Source organism: Ailuropoda melanoleuca, chromosome 15 (genome assembly GCF_002007445.2).
Source record: "Ailuropoda melanoleuca isolate Jingjing chromosome 15, ASM200744v2, whole genome shotgun sequence".
Lineage (NCBI taxonomy): Eukaryota > Metazoa > Chordata > Mammalia > Carnivora > Ursidae > Ailuropoda > Ailuropoda melanoleuca.
Genome location: NC_048232.1, coordinates 30,868,938 through 30,887,013, shown reverse-complemented (window position 1 = coordinate 30,887,013; position 18,076 = coordinate 30,868,938). Strand labels below are relative to the sequence as shown.

The 18,076-nt window shown below is 35.7% G+C and overlaps 1 protein-coding gene across 3 annotated transcripts in view; it reads left to right on the top strand.

The window, feature by feature from the left end:
• Positions 1-18,076, top strand: part of CUL2 (cullin 2) — a 96,405-nt gene that overhangs the window by 16,856 nt on the left and 61,473 nt on the right. For all 3 annotated transcript variants that reach the window (XM_002925411.4, XM_034643528.1, XM_034643529.1), the window contains 2 exons: positions 5,387-5,527; positions 14,939-15,041. In XM_002925411.4, coding sequence (XP_002925457.1) covers positions 5,409-5,527; positions 14,939-15,041 — 222 coding nt within the window. In that variant the 5' untranslated portion in view covers positions 5,387-5,408. The remainder of the gene's footprint in view (positions 1-5,386; positions 5,528-14,938; positions 15,042-18,076) is intronic.

Genomic DNA, 18,076 nt, shown 5'->3' with positions numbered 1-18,076 from the left:
CTTGGGGATAATTCCCTGGAGCCCTTTATTCTTATGTGTCTCTCTGGACAGGTTGTTTTTAAACTCTGTATAGTTGCTATTCTGAAAAACTCCTGTTCCTCCTTTGTTAGATCCCTCTATTTCTGGGATCCCTAGTCATTCTTGGTTTGTTTCATCTCCTCCTGATAGATTATATCTTCTATTTTCCTGTGAAATAAGGGTGCATGGAAAGTAAATTGATATCACTCTTGATAGAGAATTCTAGGTGGTTAGTCATTTTTCCTGAGAATTTTGAAGGCATTGCTTTATATTACCTTCGAGCTTCCAGTGTTGCTCTTGATAAATCTAGACTTTCCAGCTTAGGGTTTGCTGTAACGTGTTCTTCTTTTCTGAAAACTTTTGGAATCTTTTCTTTATCCTCAGTGTTTTAATATGGCAAAAGAGATGCCTGTTATTTATTTTTAAAATCAAATATTCTGGGTATTGTGTAGACCCTTTTTAATTGGAAAACTCATGTTCTTCAGTTCTAGGATATTTTTTTCTTTGATAATTACCTCTCATTCTGATTTTCTTAGGATACATATTGATAGCATGTCAGACCTCTTAGATTACTATCTCTTTTCTTTTTTAGGGTTTTTTATTTCTTTTGTGTGCTCCCCTCACCGCATGTTTATGAAACTATTGATGAGGAGAAGGATTTTTACCCCTTTCCTTTGGAAAATTACAAATACATACAAAAAAATGAGTAGTGTAATAAACCCACATGTACTTGTCACTCATTCTAAATATTAGTTCATAAGAAAGCTGTTAATTTTTTTTACTTTTAAATATTTTTCTGCTTAAAGATTTTATTTATTGTTAGGGTGCGCGAATGCAAGCAGGACCGGGAAGCAGGTCCCCGCTGAGCAAGGAGCTTGATGCGGGACTTGATCCTAGGACTCTAGGATCATGACCTGAGCCAAAGGCAGACACTTAACCAACTGAGCCACGCAGGGGTCCTGCAAGCTGTTAATTTTGAAGCATATCTCAAATAGCATTTCATTACCTTCATAAATATTTTGGAATATGACCCTAATAGATAAGGACTCTCATTTTTTAAAAAAAAACTTCTTATTTTATAATTATTATGAAAAGTAAAAAATTATTTAAGGTCATCAAATATGCCATCATTGTCCAAGTTTCCAGGGGTATCATAATTTAATGCAGAAGACCTTGAATCTACATCCAAACAAGGTCGTTCATACTGTAATTGATTAATGTGCTTTTTAGTCTGTCTTATTTCACTTCCCCCTCTATATCTCTCTCTCCCTTTTTCTCTTCTCTCTTACATGTGTACATAGTTTATTGAAGAAATCTGATTATCCACTAGTTTCTTACAGTCTGGATTTTGCTGACTTGTAGGTTAAAGGTTAGTAATGCTTGAATATATAATATATGTAGCATAGACCGCATTCAGACAACCTCTTTTTTTGAGCAACTTCATTCACTTAGTATGTTTTTGAGGTCCATCCATTTTGTAACATCTTTCAGTACTTCATTCTCTTACATTGTGGAATAATCATTGTATGGATATACTGCATTTTATTTATCCATTTTTCTGTTGATAGACATTTGAGTTAATTTCTGCTTTTTGGCCTTTACGAATAATGTTGCTGTGAACATTTGTGTACAAGTTCTTGTGTGGCCATGTTTTCTCTTGGGTATATTTGTAGGAGTGGAATTTCTGGGTCATATGATAACCCTGTTTATGTAAACCACTTTTGTAATTATTTAATTTACTGTTGATAATCATACATATTTAGAAATGGTTCTCTGAGAAAATCTAGCCTATAAATTATTTTCAAATGTAATGAAAATTTTATAGATATTATAATTAAATAATTTGACATAATTTATTTGGAAATGTAATGTAATGAAATGGAAATGAATTTATTTGGAAATGAAATGTAATGACACATGAATTTGTTTGCAATTGTTTTCTTTTTTTAGAGCATGTGATTTATTTTTAGGGTTCATAACACTCACAGGCCTTGGGCATAGTACCTGTGTACTGCCTAAGTGTTAAAAACCCTAATATTGGGGCACCTGGGTGGCTCCGTTGGTTAAGCGTCTGCCTTTGGCTCAGGTCATGATCCCGGGATCCTGGGATCAAGTCCCGCATCAGGCTCCTTGCTCAGCGGGGAGCCCGCTTCTCCCTGTGCCTGCCCCTCGCCCTGCTTGTGTTCTCTGTCTCTGTCCAAAATCTTAAAAACAAAACAAAACAAAAACAAAACCCTAACATTGCTTGGGTGGAACTCAGAAAAAAGCTAAGGTGGTAATGTGAGAACTTTGTGAATACTCAATGGGACATAATCTAAGTGGGGATGGAAATGGTCTTGGCAGCATGTCAGTCATAGGACCATGATGTAGTCTTTAGTAAAGCACAGGGATAAAGAAGACTCACTTATTTTTACGAGTTAGCAGACAGCTTGGGAGATGTAGAAGAATAGTGCAGTGATCATGCTCCTGTTTCTTTATTTGCTCTGTATCATTTTAATATAAATTCGCCATAAATAAATTACCATGTAAACAATTAAGATGAAGGAACTTAGATTTTTAGTTAAATGAGTTTTCTGTTGTGAAGCAGAGAATTTAGGAGACAATTTCAGCACACTTTCAGCTATTGGTTTATTAATTTCTAGTATGTCTCAGTAACCTAGTGTTTTTCTCACCTTGACTTTAATATTTTCCATCCATCTAAAAATGGAGTATCAATGCATATGTACCCACTCTACCATAACCCTGTTGGTCTCAGCAAAGAAGTCAGTGTCACTCTAATTCTGTCAAAACTTGAATAAAGGTAAAAGGCAATCTATAGTAGCCTTTAAAATAATTTACAAGCAGTGGGCATAATACCATTTTTATAAGGGGAAAAAATTATTGTGAAGGGAACATTGACAACTTTTTGGTATACAGTAACAAAATAGGCCTTATCTTCAAGAAACACTCAGATAATTACAGTTCAGGTTGGTTAGTGCTCTAACGGTGGTAGGTACAGTATTTTCTCATGTGCTACATAAAATAGAGCACCTAACCTGGTTTAACTGGGTCCAGGAAAGTTTTTTAAAGACAGATATACTAGACCAAGGCTGTAATATCAGTAAGAGTTAGGTGAATGGGTAGAAAGAGGGAGGAAGAAAAAGAGAAGAATTTTAGGTAAAGAAAACAAAAAGAGTAAAGGCTGGGTGTATGAATCAGCCTGTTGAGTTTGATGACCTCTCAGCAGAGAGAAGTTACTGGATTGTGACGTCAAGGAAGGGGTCCCATGAGAAGAGGAAGCTGGAGAGATGCTTATGCTAATAAGGTCAAATCATAGAAGCTTAGTATGCCAGATTGTAAGTGAGCTTAAAGTTGGTGCTATCTGTAGTGGAAAATACCAAACAGCTTTAAGTACAAGAAAAACTCGGTCAGTTTTTTGGTTTAGGTAGGTTATTTTTGTCTTTGATTGCCAGTTCTGAGAGTCTAACCTTGAAGGTCATGAATTTTGTTTATTGACCACTGTATCCTCAGAGGCTAGGATGGTGCCTGGCAAGTATTTAAGATTCACCAGAGATGTTAGTAAAGCAGTATAGTTGCATATAGCAATTAAGAGCATGGGATGCAGCGCAGGTCTGAATCCTTCTGAGACCGCAATTAAATAGTGCTGTGACCTTAAGCAGGTTCCTTACTCACCCAATGACTCAGTTTTCTTATCTGGAAAATGGAGAGAATAATTGGACCTACCTAATCAGATAGTTCTGAGAATTAAATGAGTTTATATAAAGCACTTAGAATAGTGCTTGGTTCATAATAAGTACTATATAAATACTATAGGAATGGATGAATTTAAGAAATACTGAGGAACGCAGTTGGATAGGATGTGGTAAATAAGGATAAGAAGGAGTTAAAGTTAATTCCCTTTGTAGGGCTAAAGCTTTAGGTCCTCCCTCCCTTCCTGTTTCTCCCCTACCCCTATTCAACAGCATACATACACGACACACACACATATACACTCACTCTTCCTCTCACAGATTACTGCTCATCCATTCTAGTTAGTACTGGAAGTTTAAAGCCTGGTGGTTAGTCTCTGGTATGTTGAGGACAGACTGTTGATTCAGTGTGGCACACCCTCTTGGATTTTGTTTGGTTTCTATCTGATTCCTTTTGTTTCTTAAAGTCTCCTTGGACTCCTTGAGTTCTTTTCTTCTCAGGAGAGAAAAAAGAAGAAGGGCTTAGAGCCACCTCCAGTTGGTGGGCTGGGGGTATGTGGCCACTTTCCTCCCTTTGTCTCCTTTTTTTCTTTATGCTTCTTCCCCTTCTCCCCATTGTTTTCCTACCCCCAATTTTCCTACACACTAGAAGAGAAGAGCAAGGATTTCCTCCTTATTTGGCCTTGCCTACAGTCTAGGTTGGTGTTCACAGTTCCACTATTTCTGGAAAACTTTGGGGAGGATGTTAAAACACGTGTCAGAAAAGTATTCCCTTCTGCAATGAAATTTAACTTTAAAAGAGTTCTCTTTTAATCTGTTTTTCTGATGTGATATTGAGAAGCATTTGGAATCTAGCACTTGAGCCAAGTTTCTCTACCCTTAGGAACCTTTTTTTCAGACACTGGCTAACTTTGAGAATATAGCTTGTCTGCTAGGCAAAAGAAATCTTTTAGCGCACTTCTAGGCTAGTCAAGGTCGCCAGAACCAGATGTTCATGCTAGAGGCATGCTTTCATTAGGGGAGTGGGACTGGATACTCTGAGAATCTAAGATGGAGCCTCATCTCTCTGCTGCAACCCTGATAGTCTTTGAAATCTACAAATTTTTTTTATGTTTTTAGATTCATGTGGATTTTGCATTCTACTCTACAGTTCATTGTTTTGATAGAAATGTAAATTTCCTCTCTAATCTTTTACCTAAACTAATGCTCTGGGAAGATAAACCCTTTTACTTCCTTGTGTCTTCTTATATTCCCCCACATACTACCTGATTCTCCAGTTTAAAGAGTACATACAAGGATTTGGAGCCAAAACCTTTTTATTGAGTGTCTTTGCATATTTCTCATGATGGGAGTTGGCTTTTTGGCTAATGGGGCTCCAGCTTTTTCCCCTCAACACATTGAGTCTTCTAAATCCTTGAAACGACGACTCTTGATCATAAATAACTTGTAATAAAAGCTTTCCATTTGCTAGAGTTTGTAATGAATGTAAATATTCTATGTAATTCCTTGCCTGGATAGTCATGAAAAGATAGTGGCCAGTGTTTATTGTGTTTTTACTATATGCCAGGTTCTGTTCTCACCCCTTCTGTCTGTTATGCTGTTGAATTATGTGATGCTTTAAAAACAAGTAACTTGTTTGTAGAATTCATGCTAACATTACTATTGTTTTTAATTAACAGATTTCAACACTAAACTTGCACAATGTCTTTGAAACCAAGAGTAGTAGATTTTGATGAAACATGGAACAAACTTTTAACGACAATCAAAGCTGTTGTTATGTTGGAATACGTTGAAAGAGCAACATGGAACGATCGCTTCTCGTATCCTTTTAGTGGCATTGATAAATGTTCTTGTATTGATAGTGATATTGTATCAGTACCTGTATCAGTGAACATTGGTAAATGTCCTAAAATTGATAAACTTGTTGAAAAGTGAGAATAGGTTTTTGCTTATATAAGTGGAAGAAATGCTAGTGTGACTGCTTTCGCATATATTGTTTACGTTTCCAAGTTCACCTGTATGTGTCAGTCAACAATCTGAACCTTTCATTTAACAATACTTATTGAACACTCATGTATATGTCGGGTACTACTCGAGGCTTTGGGAATACAATTGTACACAAAACCACTTTCCCTTCATTCTACCAAGGGAAACACATTTTTAAAAAATCTGGTGCCAGTGCTTCTACTAGCAGGTAGTGATAGACTCTGTAGGGACAAATAAAGCAGGGTAAGGGCATGGAGAATGGTTGGAGTACGTATGTATGCGGCTCCCTTAGGTGGGATGGTTGTGGAAGGCCTCTCTGAGGAAGATGGTGATTTGAACAGAGACTGGACCAAAGTAAGGGAGCAAGTCATACAGATACCTGGGGGAAGAATGTTTCAGGTAGAGAGTGAATGGCAAGTTTAATGACTTGACAGCTAGAAATATATTTTTTTAATTGGGTTGTCTGTATTTGTGAATTAGCAATTTTATATGAGAATACGAATTTGTGCTTTCTCTGCAACAGTCTGAATTCCAGTGTACTGCATTCCTACATGACAGCAACCCCCCCTTTTTTTAAATATATACATACTGTATATATTACTTACATATAAAAAACACTGTGTCACCCTGGCATTCAGGATATAGACTCTGGCACCAAGAAAAAACCCCCAAACATTGAAATACTCAAGCTTTTTAGTATTTGGGAGATTAAAGGGGACTCTGGGAACCCTTGGCCACAGGTTCCTGGGGCAAAGCCATGGATGGCAGTCTCACCAGCTCTGCCAGTGTCTACCAGGGACCAAGGCTGGGTGGGCATGGGGACAACATAGGTACATTGGAACATGTTTACTGGCAGACTTCTGAACTGCCTCAGTCTCTTACCACAGGAAACATCACACATGTCCTGTCTCAGGGTAAAGAAAGGGGGTAGGTTGAGGTCTGGGTGTCTCTGGGTCCAAATGGCAAGGGCCTTGCTGGAGGCCTGGAGGATTGGATGGATACTGTAGGAACCAGGATTCTTTCTCCAGAAAGGGAAATTAGGATGTGAAGGCATTAACCAAAATATGTGCGGAGATTCGGTTTTTTCCAAGTCTGTGCTGCCCTTTGGCAGTCTTCTGTGTCTAAGGGATGGCTACCCTCATTATTTGGGCGTATGCTCTTTAGAAAAGCTTGGGTTTTAGAACAGTGACTCAACTTGTTTAATGCCTGATTCAGTTTTTATATTAAGCTGAATGTTGATGCAAAAACGGTGAGGTTCTTTTAGACCAACAGCAAACCATCTCATTCATTACATTTGCAGTCATTACTAAGAATGTTAGGCTTTTTATGTTCTAGGCACTAAAAATAAATAAAATAATGGTAATGTTTCTGGAAGCCTTCATAGTTTGCAAGGGTGTTTTATATTTTTTATATTATTTGGTGCCTCAGACAAGCCTATCAGATTGGTGGGGCAGATATAATTGTCTTTATTTAACAAAGGAGGAAATTGATACTCACATCATGCAGGTAGTAATTGAAGGAGCACAGACTTGAATATGAGATTTCTAACATCTAATTCCCTATACTTGGCGGTATATCCAGAGGATAATTGATATGGATCTGCCTTTGAAGAGCACTTATTAAATTATTCTGATTTTTTAATGGAACATCATGGATTGTTTTTGCATAGGAATCTTTTTCTTTTTTGCATAGGAATTAATAAAATGGAAAATGTTAAAGCTGCTTGTGTGCTAATGAGGTTTCACTAGACAAGTACGTAGGTAGTTTTAAGGCTGTTTCAACTAAAATAAACAGAGAAAGAAGGAGTTGGTCATGGAAATATCTGACTTCCCTGGGAAGTGTCGCTTCGGTCACTGTTATTTCTAAGATGTTTATTGTTTGATTCATCTAAGATGGTCCAGTTAACCGTTCATGAATTTTCTTCTCCTCCCTTTAAAATAAAGAATATCTGCAAAAACAATAAAATTAAGAATGGAATTTCTTTAAATTTTATTTCGGAAAATAAAGGACTGTGTTACTAATTGTTCTGAAGTAAAATCCTTTTCCCTGTTAATTTGCCCAAGAATATAAGGTTGACTTCTGACTCTTAGATATCTTAGGTAGAAGTTTAAAAGGCTATAAAACTTTAATCTTTTGAAAATGAAAAGAAGCCTCCCCCAAATTGTGTATCACCGTATGTGATAGTAATTGATCTTTTATAAAGCATTTTTGGGGTGTGTGAAGTGTAATGTGGTTGACCCTTGAACACAGGTTTGAAGTGTGTGTATCCACTTATGTGCATTTTTTAAAAAAAGATTTATTTATTTTAGAGGCTTTAGAGAGAGAGAACTAGGGAGGGAAGGGGCAGAGGCAGAGGGAGAGTAGAGAGAGAATCTCAACCAGACTCCCTTCTGAGCGTCGTACCTGATGGGCTCAGTCTCAGGACCCATGAGATCATGACCTGAGCGGAAGTGAAGAGCCACCTGTCTGACCAGCTGATCCATCCAGGCGCCCCTCCTCCCCCTTTTTAAAAAATAAATACAGTATTGAAAATGTATTTTCTCTTCCTGACAATTTTAATAAGATTGTCTTTTTTCTACCTTACTTTATTGTAAGAATACAGTATCAAATACATATAATATACAAAATATGTGTTAATCAACTATGTTTCAGATAAGGTCAAGTCAACAGTAGGCTATTAGTAGTTCAGTTTTGGGAGAGTCAAAAGTTATATGTGGATTTCCTTCTGTTGGGCGTTTGGCACCCCTCCTTCGTTGTTCAAGGGTTAACTGGTACATGTGTGGAAAAGTTCAGAGGATGTAAATGTGGGGTTGAGCAGATAATTACAATGCAAACACCTGCGTAATCACTGCACAGGTGCCAGGAACATGTCCGTCTCAGTTCACAAGCCCGCTGCTTATCTTGGAGGGAATTACTGTTGTGACTTTTGCACCTATTGTTTCCTTGTTTTGTTTTGTTTTTTAATAGTTTAACTGCTTATGTATACAGCCCTAACAATTATTGGTTCTTTCTATGTTTGGAACTTTATATAAATTGAATCATGCTGTGTATATATTTCTGGGTCATAATTTTTTCTTTCAACATGTATATGTATGTGATTAATTTGTTACCAGTGACGTTGTAAAAGTTGTATTACTAGCCCCATTTTATAGCTGAGGATGTCAAGGTTTAGTGATGGGATAAGATGACTTACTCGTATTGTGGGATAGAGTGCTGAAGTAAAATGCTCGTCTCCTTATACTCTTGAAGTGGGCATTAAGGAAGCTTGGTCTGTCAGTTGAAGTGTTTAACTTGTGGAAGTACGGAATTTATGGAACCCTGTCCACAACATTTTTACTAAATATAAACTCCATAAGGTCAGGGATTCTTATCCATTTTGTTCACTGCTATATTCCCAGCATCTGGCACACATAGGTATTCAGCAAATATTTGGTGAGTGAATAACTACTATCAGCTAAATGTCATTAAGCATACTGTACAGATGAAATAAATAACATTAATATTTAGCTACTTCTCTTATTGTGTTGATAAGCAGGTTTCTTAACACTCATCCTTCATAAATGTACTGCATCCAGGTATAATGCAAGGCATTCTGGTTGATAGGTAATGTCAATAAAATACATCAGTTTTTAAATACATAACAAATTACCACAAATTTAGTGGCTTTGAGAAACATCCTTTTATTATCTCACAGTTCTGTGGATCAGAGGTCCATGGTGTGACTGGGTTCTCTGCTCAGGGTCTCACAAAGCTGAAATGAAGGAGTTGGCTGGCTAACTCTCATCTAGAGCTCAGGGCCCTCTTCAGAGCCCATTGCTATTAATTGGGAGAATTCAGTTCATTGTAGTTACATGTCTGAGGTCTCCATTTTCTTGTTGTCTCTTGGCTGTGAACTGCTCTCAGTGACTTGTTACATCTCAGTTTTTGCATTTGACGCCCTTCCATCTTCGATGCCAGCAGTGGCATGGCAGATCTCCCTTTGTTCTCTCAGACTTCCCCTTCTGCAGTTAGCCACAGAGGGCTAGAAGCAGATGGGGATCTGCTTTTAAGAGGCTCATTTGTTTGGATTAGGTCCACCTGCAGAGTCCAGGATACTCTCCCTATTGGGGTCAGCTGATTAGTAATCATAATTCTGAATTTTTGCTCTGAGTCCCTTTTGCCATGTAAAGTAGCAGTTCCAGGTATTAGGGTGGAATATCTTAGGAGGGCATTTTTAGAATTCTGCCTAACACAAGTAGTAATACTTCCTAACAAATGCGTTAGGACAGCTTAGGGGGTTTGGGATTTACCCTTTGCTAAGAATTTCTATCAAGTGCTTTTCTATAGTAAGGCTAGGTGTAGATCCAGATTTACTATTATTTTTTTCTGGGTTGGAGTTCTTTGGCTGTTTTGGTTTACTTTTATTCATGGTTTTCTGCCTTTTGGTAGCTGCCTTTTAGGACAATTCCCAAACCCTGCTAGAATCTCTCCTACTTAAGGGCAAGTTAGATTCTAAATGGTTTTATGTAAGTCTAAAGTGATTAAGTGAAGAGAAATCTAAAATGCCTTCATGATGTATTTCTCCCAGATAGGAAAACCAGGTTTTAAACCCAGGTGTACCATTGTCCTCATTTCTCATATGTATTTTGTCAGGCATCTTTTCAAACATAGACCAGTTTGACTACATTTGAAAATATTGAAGTAGGTCATCTCCGTCTCTGACGATCCTCATAAATTTTAGGAGAACTTCTTATTAACCTTTTTCTTAGATTGTACAGATTGGGAAAGGTTTTATCTATAGTTTTCTCTGCTTGAAGCATCAGTAACATTTTAACTCTATTCCAAATTAAATCAGATTAATATTTGATTATTGTGATTCTGTATTATACACTATAAGGTTTTTCCATTTAACCAGTAATTTTATATCCTTGCTTGCTAGTTGATGATTTCATAGATATTGCATCTTTTACATGTTGCATGTTTATTCTTTTTCTTCAGAAATGTCAATAAAGATCTTTGCTTTTTATTGTCAATACTTTAATGGGTCATTGTACCATTTTCAGTTTTAAGATAAGCTTTCCTTTTTTTTTTTAAACTTACCAGCACTGTTAAAAATTTGTTTCCTGTTATATGTAATACACATAACTTAAAAGCATATCCATATAAATCTCTTACAAGCTATACCTTCATAATGAGAACCCATAAACATACAATGTGTGCTGCTTCTCCCATGGCTTCTTTTCTGTCCTTGCTTTCCCCCCCCTTTTTTCCTGTTTGTTTGTCTTAAATATTTTATTTTTAAGTAGTTTCTACACCCAACGTGGGGCTTGAACTCACAACCCTGAGATCAAGAGTCTCATGTTCCACTGACTGAGCCAGCCAGGTGCCCGTCTTTTTCTCATTTCTAATGAGAGTCATCTGTAAGTGGCCCTCAGCAGGACCAGGGCACACAGGATGAGGGTCTAGGGTGGCGGAGGGGGAGGTGAGAGCCCAGACAGAAAAAGACTAGCAGCAAGAGTTGAGGGGGAGCAGAGACAGAAGAAAGGAAGGTGGATTTTGCAGCCCAGTGTCAAGACCCCCGAAATAATAATAATACAGTGTTACTCCTCCTTTCCAAGTGGGGAATTTTCTTTCTTAGAAAATGGTTGATGGTGTGTTTCCTGCTGCTGTGGATAATCTTTACATCCCCATTGTAGAACTCATTGTTTTGGACCCAGTACACAATAGAATTAATAGTGTTGAAATCAAAATTAAACCCAAGCCTAGGTAGCACCTTTAATAGAGAAGACCAAAATAAATGATTTTGCTGCTGTCCAGCTCTGTCTTTTGGTTGTTAACAGAGTTCAGAACTTGTGCCCTGGAATAGTTTTGTTTTTTGACTGAGAATTTTTATACCTGGAAAGATCATAATAGAGGAATTTTTATATCCTGACTCCCTAAAGAGTAACTTAAGGAAAAAGATGACTTTGAAGAAGAGAGTGTTTACGTCTAAAACTGGCCATCTCCAGTTATTTCCCATATTTTGTTTTTTAAAGTGCCTTGCCTAAAAGCAAATCATAATTGAATCGTAGAGGGTTGGGTGCTTTTCCTAAGGCCTAAATATTTCCAGGGTGGTTAGATATTTGAATAGGTTAGAGGAAAAGAGCATATTTAGGAATATCTTTTAGACGGTTAAGTGACATTACACAGTGGTTAACTGAGACCCCAAACATGGTGATTTAAAAAATTAAAAGATTTATTAAGGTAGACTCTATTAAAAAGAAACCTACAAGTACATCCTCACTGAGGATTCAAACAGTACATAAATCCTGTATATGGATTGAAATGGGAAAGTCTGTATTCCCTGCCCCACACAGATCCTTTTTCCCTAAGTGGAAAGAAGGCAAGTCCTGTAGTATGACTCCTTTTAGCCAATTTTGTTTACATGTATATGCAGCGGATATATCGAGATCCTAATTTTGGTGATACAAAACATTTGGGCACATAATTAGCATATCATGCTGAAATTACGGTATTCAATCATGTTAATTTTTCAGTATCAAGTTGTGTATTCTAGAAATAAGTGTATTATGGCTTCAGGGAAAAAAAAGGTAGAGCAAATATGATAGATGAAAATTCTTGAAGTAGGTATTCAGAACTTAAAGATCTTAAATACCTTACACCTTTGCCAAAAGAATTGTTGGTGTAGATCCTGGCTAAATTTAGTCTTTATTTTTAAAAAACTGAAATTTAAGTATAGTATACACACTGACACAGTAACATACAGGTGAATTTTCATAACATGAACATACCCATGTACCAAATAAATAGGACTCCTAGTATCCCAGAAGCATTCCCTCTCAGTCAGTGGGGGTAACTACTCTCTTCACTTCTAATACATTTAATTCTGACAACACTTTTATATCTGTTTTTACTATTGTAAGATTGTGATGAGTAATTGAGATTAAATATAAATGTATATTTATAACAAAACTCTTATGTGGTGAACTAGGACTTTTTTTTCCCCCTGAGGAATTTGTAGCTGAAACCTCCAAGCTGGATCCAGGAGCTCATCTAATACATTATTTGGGAGCACCTTGCTTCTGTATTCATACCTAGCTCCTTCTCCTCTCCCCAAACTGTTATCACTTCTCTATAGAATTTGTGTCCAGATAAATTTCTAAATTCTTTCTTAGGTGATATATGTTAAAATTTCGATTTTCTTTGTAATATAAGTTAATATTTGTATGTTGTTGGTAAATAGTTCTTATATTTTACTTAATCTTCTATTTTATAAAGGTTCATTATATCTCGATTGATTTAAAGTAAGCGTAATAGTTTGTTTCTTACTGTGTATTTTTTTTCTACAAAAAATCCTGGCACAGGAGTGCCTGCCTGGGTGGCTTAGTTTAAGTGTCTGCCTTCAGTCTCACGGCATTGGGTTTGAGCCCCAAGTCAGGCTCCCTGTTCAACAGGGAGTCTGCTGCTCCCTTTCCCTCTGCCTGCCACCCCCCTGCTCTTTGCTCCCTCTCCCTCTGCCTGCCACCCCCCTGCTCTTTGTCTCTGTCTCTCAAATAAATAAATAATATCTTCAAAAAACAAAAACCTGGCACAGCAATATTACATTGTATGGATATGTTTGCTTCTTTGGTTTTTTTTTTTACTGTAAATATTTGTTTATATTTAGCACAATAGTATATTGAAGAATGTATACATATATACATGAAGATATTTTATTATTTACTAAATATATGTAATTAAAAACAAAAGGATTTAGAAGGAACCTGGGAAAGTCTGACCAAAATCTACGCATCATGACCTCATATGGAGGGGGCTGCTTGTTGTTTCTGGAGTAAGGATACTAGGTAAATAGAGCGTGCGATACTGATTCCCTACCTCCCTTCCATCACCAAGTGTTTAATAAGTGCTTTTTATGTGCCAGGAATTGTGCCTTGGAGGTGGGAATCTAGAGATGATTAAGAATAGGCCTGTGTGGATGCCAAAGGTATAAATAATTTCTATTGTATAAAAGTAAGTCCTACAGAAGAAGAATATATAAAATGTTATGGAGATATAGAAGAGGAACAATCTTCATCCCTACCTTTCTATATTTTTTTATAATGAAAGATCGTTTCTTAAAATTTTTTGAGTTTATTATTATTACTATTTTTTTAGTAATCTCTATACCCAAGGTGGGGCTTGAAGTCAGAACTCTGAGATTAAGAGTCACATGCTCTTCCAACTGAACCAGCCTGGCACCCCCCCTACCTCCATATTTTTAAGCAAAATTTTTATTTTGAAATATTTCCCGATCCTTATATTAAGTATCTTGAATATATTTATAATATAAATAAAACGATATAAGTATATTAAATTTGTGACTCCATCCCAAATAACCAACCTTATTTTCAGTTTTGATCTGCATCTCTAATTAGGCTGTTCTCAGATTGCTTCATGTGTGCTTTATCTTCAACATCTGGTCAGTGATGCGTAGTTTATGAAGCACTTTAACATTCATGAACTTACTTGGGCCTTAAAAGGATTCTGTAGAGATATCAAGAGGGGGTTTATCACCCTTAGCTTAGAGATGAGGAAATGGCAACACAGAAAGGTTAAGAGACTTGGTCAAGATCACTGGCTAGTAAAACTAAAGTCTCAGTCACATCCCGTTTCCTCTGTCTCCTGATTAAGAACTGTCTGCCACAGCAGATCTACCACTTGTGATACTTAGCAAGGTAGTTAGTTGATATTCAAAAACTTAACTGATTAATTGATGTTACTATTCATACTGTAATTCTTCTAACAGAACAAATACTGAAGGATAGTGTGTAGGTTGGAGGATGTTCTGACGAGTAGTATGATGTGGGAAAATGTGTCAAATGAGTAATTTTTGTAACTTTGTCAGAATTGCATAGACATATTTGCTTGTGATATTCCATAGCCCTTTGTTGATATTATGCTTAGGTCCATTCTTACATAAACCTTATTTTGTAGGTTTCTGGGTAACTTGATTTACCAGAATGCTGCTCTGAATTTTAAGCTCTTTGAGAAGAACCATTTTCCTTACAATGCTCTCTAATAATTCTCAAGAAATATTTGTTGAATGAATAAATGAATAACACAGTGCTTTTTAAAGTAAGCATGGCTATACATTTTACTTTTTCTATACCTGTATAATCTTAAATTGCGTGAAAGGATTTTTCATTTTTTAATGGCAAACTTGAGTTAAATCTCTTGTTTCAAAGTAATATCTCCAATGAATATGAAAACCTTAACAATTTAACTAGAGATATCTATGCTTTATGTGTGGCCTATCCTGAACCCCTTGGAGAAAGACTTTATACAGAAACTAAGATTTTTTTGGAAAATCACGTACGGCATTTGCACAAGGTAAGGCTTGGTGCATACATGATATAAATATGTCTGTAGCTGGGTGGTTATTAGACTAGTTTATTGTTTTCCAGTGCAGAACTTACATCAGATTAAGGTTATTTGCTTTGTTTCCTTAATAGCATTTTTCTGATTATACATGTTTAAAGTTTATGAGTTGAGCATTATGTTGTTAGATTCTCCCAGGGAAATGTTTAGTTATTCGGGATCATATAACTAGTAGCTAAAATTGTGGGGTTTCAAATCAAGGTTTGTTCAACTTTAAAATTTTCCTTCTACGTCCTCTGGATGGTGTTTAATAGAACCTAGTTTTCTCTTACTCTTGCATCCTACCTCTTGGTAAATCTCTGTCTTTATTATTTTCAACTGTTTAGCTGCTTCTTCATGTCCTACATAAAGTCTTACAAAAACCTAAAATGAAAAAGGAAAATGGTAAATTAAAAAGCATGATAGAAACTGTCCCTGTGACCACTTATTTTAGTTAGTATGCCATATGTACAAGGGCAACACCCAGACTTAATTTGTGTATGAACAAAGAACTTGTGGGATTTGGCTGTGGACTGTAGTTCTTATTTTGGACTACTGATCTGATCAGGAACTGGAAGAGATCACTTATTGTCTGGGCTAGAAACTTGACTCTACCTTTCATTAGCTGTGTGACCATGGGCAACTCACTTAATCTCCCTTGAAATGTAAGTTTATCTTTAAAATGGAAATAGACTAGAGGATATTATGCTAAGCAAAATAAGTCAGTCAGAAAGACAGTTATCATATGGCTTCACTCATATGTGCAATTGAAGAAAATAGAGGATCCTAGGGGAAGGGAGGGAAAAATAAAATAAGATGAAATCAGAGAGGGAGATACACCATAAGAAACTGTTTTAAATCTAGGAAACAAACTGAGGGTTGCTGGAGGGGAAAAGGGTGGGGGGATGGGGTAACTGGGTGATCATTAAGGAGGGCACTTAATGTAATGAGCGCTGGGTGTTATATGCAACTGATGAATCCCTGAACTCTACCTCTGAAACTGATAATACACTATATGTTAATTAATTGGATTTAAATAAACTAAAACTAAAACTAAAATAAAATGGAGATACAATAACACTATATAATACTGTGTCTAACCTTGGATGTGGCTAGGTGCAGGTAAGTTTTAAAGTGGTGATAACCCCAGAGCACAATTGATCATGTGATGTTTCTCTTTTAAAACTTTTGAAGCAAATATTCTTCTTTTTATTATACATGGCAGATACATTTTAGTATTCTAATATGTACATTTGTCAGCTCATGAAAGCAGTTTTGATAACAGGTACTTTAAATTGTTCTTATAATGTTTAATAATTTAGTTTACAAGTTAAAGGTCTGTTATGATCATCTTGTGAACTTTGGTTATACCATAACTGTTACCTGTGTAAGGCACTTACAGATTTCGCAGTTTTATATTTTAGCATGATTTGTGTTTCTTTAAATGTTTTATTTTGAAATACTTTCAGACTTACAGAAAAGTTGCAAAAATAATGCAGAATTCCTGTATCCCTTTACCAGCTTCTTAAGGTTAACATCTTGTATAACAGTGGTACAATTATTAACACTGGGAAATTAACATTGGTATAGTTGCATTTTAAAATGATGTGAAATAGTTTTATGAAAGTTTATAATACGTATATAATTGTATACCCTATGTTTTCTCAGATCCTGTGACAAAAAAGAAGTTGGCTAATATGTTGATGACAAAGTAAATTATTAACATAGCCAACAGATTTGAAGCAGCTTCTCCTGTGAGAAGAAAATTTTATTTGGGGGAGGGAACTTTTTTAATTACTAAAGTATTGCATTGCCATTTTAGATAATTTAGAACATACAGATAAGCAAAAGGAAGAAAATGATCACCAAAACAACACTCATAACATACTTCCAGAATTAACTACTGTGAATATTTTTTATGATCTGTACTTAAGTACACCCATTTTGGCATATGTAAATATATATATAATTTGATCCTTGTCTTTTGCATATTTTTGCTTTGTGTAGACTTCCATTTTTATTAGAAAATGGAATCGTATTATATACTTTATAATCTTTATGATTTTAATAATATTATAAGTCTCTTTCTTTGTCATTAAATGGACTTTTATAATTCTGGCAATGATTGTAAAGTTTTTCATTGTGTGGAGATGATACAGTTTGTTTAATATTCTCATACTGCTGGACATATGGATTATTTGCAATATATATAATTTGTTTTTATAAGCAATGCTTCTGTGAATATCTAGTAGCTAAATTATTTTTGCGTAGCCAAGTTTTTTATAGGATAAATTCCTAGACATAGAATTATTAAGTCATAGGTCATGAACGTTTTTTATTGTTTTAACATACAGTAACAAATTGTTCTTGTATTTATTCACCGAGCAGAGCAGTTTCTAAGGGTGCTTTTTCCCCAACATTATTAATAGTAGTTGCTGTTTTTAATTAATTTATTAATATGATGGGCAAAAAATACTATTTATAGGTTATTTCTGTCTCTTGAGCCTTAATTATTAAAATTCCAAGTTTAAAAACATAGCATTTCAGCAGAGAATTAATTAGATGGAAATTGAGGTCATGACTTCCTTAAAGTTATATGGACAGTTAATGAAAGAACTGAATAAAAGAACCTAAGATCTTTTGAATATCAGTTCAGTGTATTTTTGCTGTTAGACTAGATTTCCTTCAAAAATAACTTTTAAAAATTAGATCTCAGATTTAAGTTTGATTTTTATTTTTCAAAAAGTAATAGATTTCTGTGAAATAAATATAAAACAACTTATTTGGGGAATATAGGAAAGGTGTCAATTTTCATAAATAGTCTTATTCACATAAGTGAATAATTCAGAGTCATGATATATTTATATAATTAGCAGGATGATCAAAAGTGAGGGATTTGAGGAGGCACACAGATATGTGGCAGTAGAATTACGTCCTCTTTTAAACTGATCTTAATATAATATTCTAGCCCAAAGACAGTCTCACACCATTATATTTTACCTTTTAGA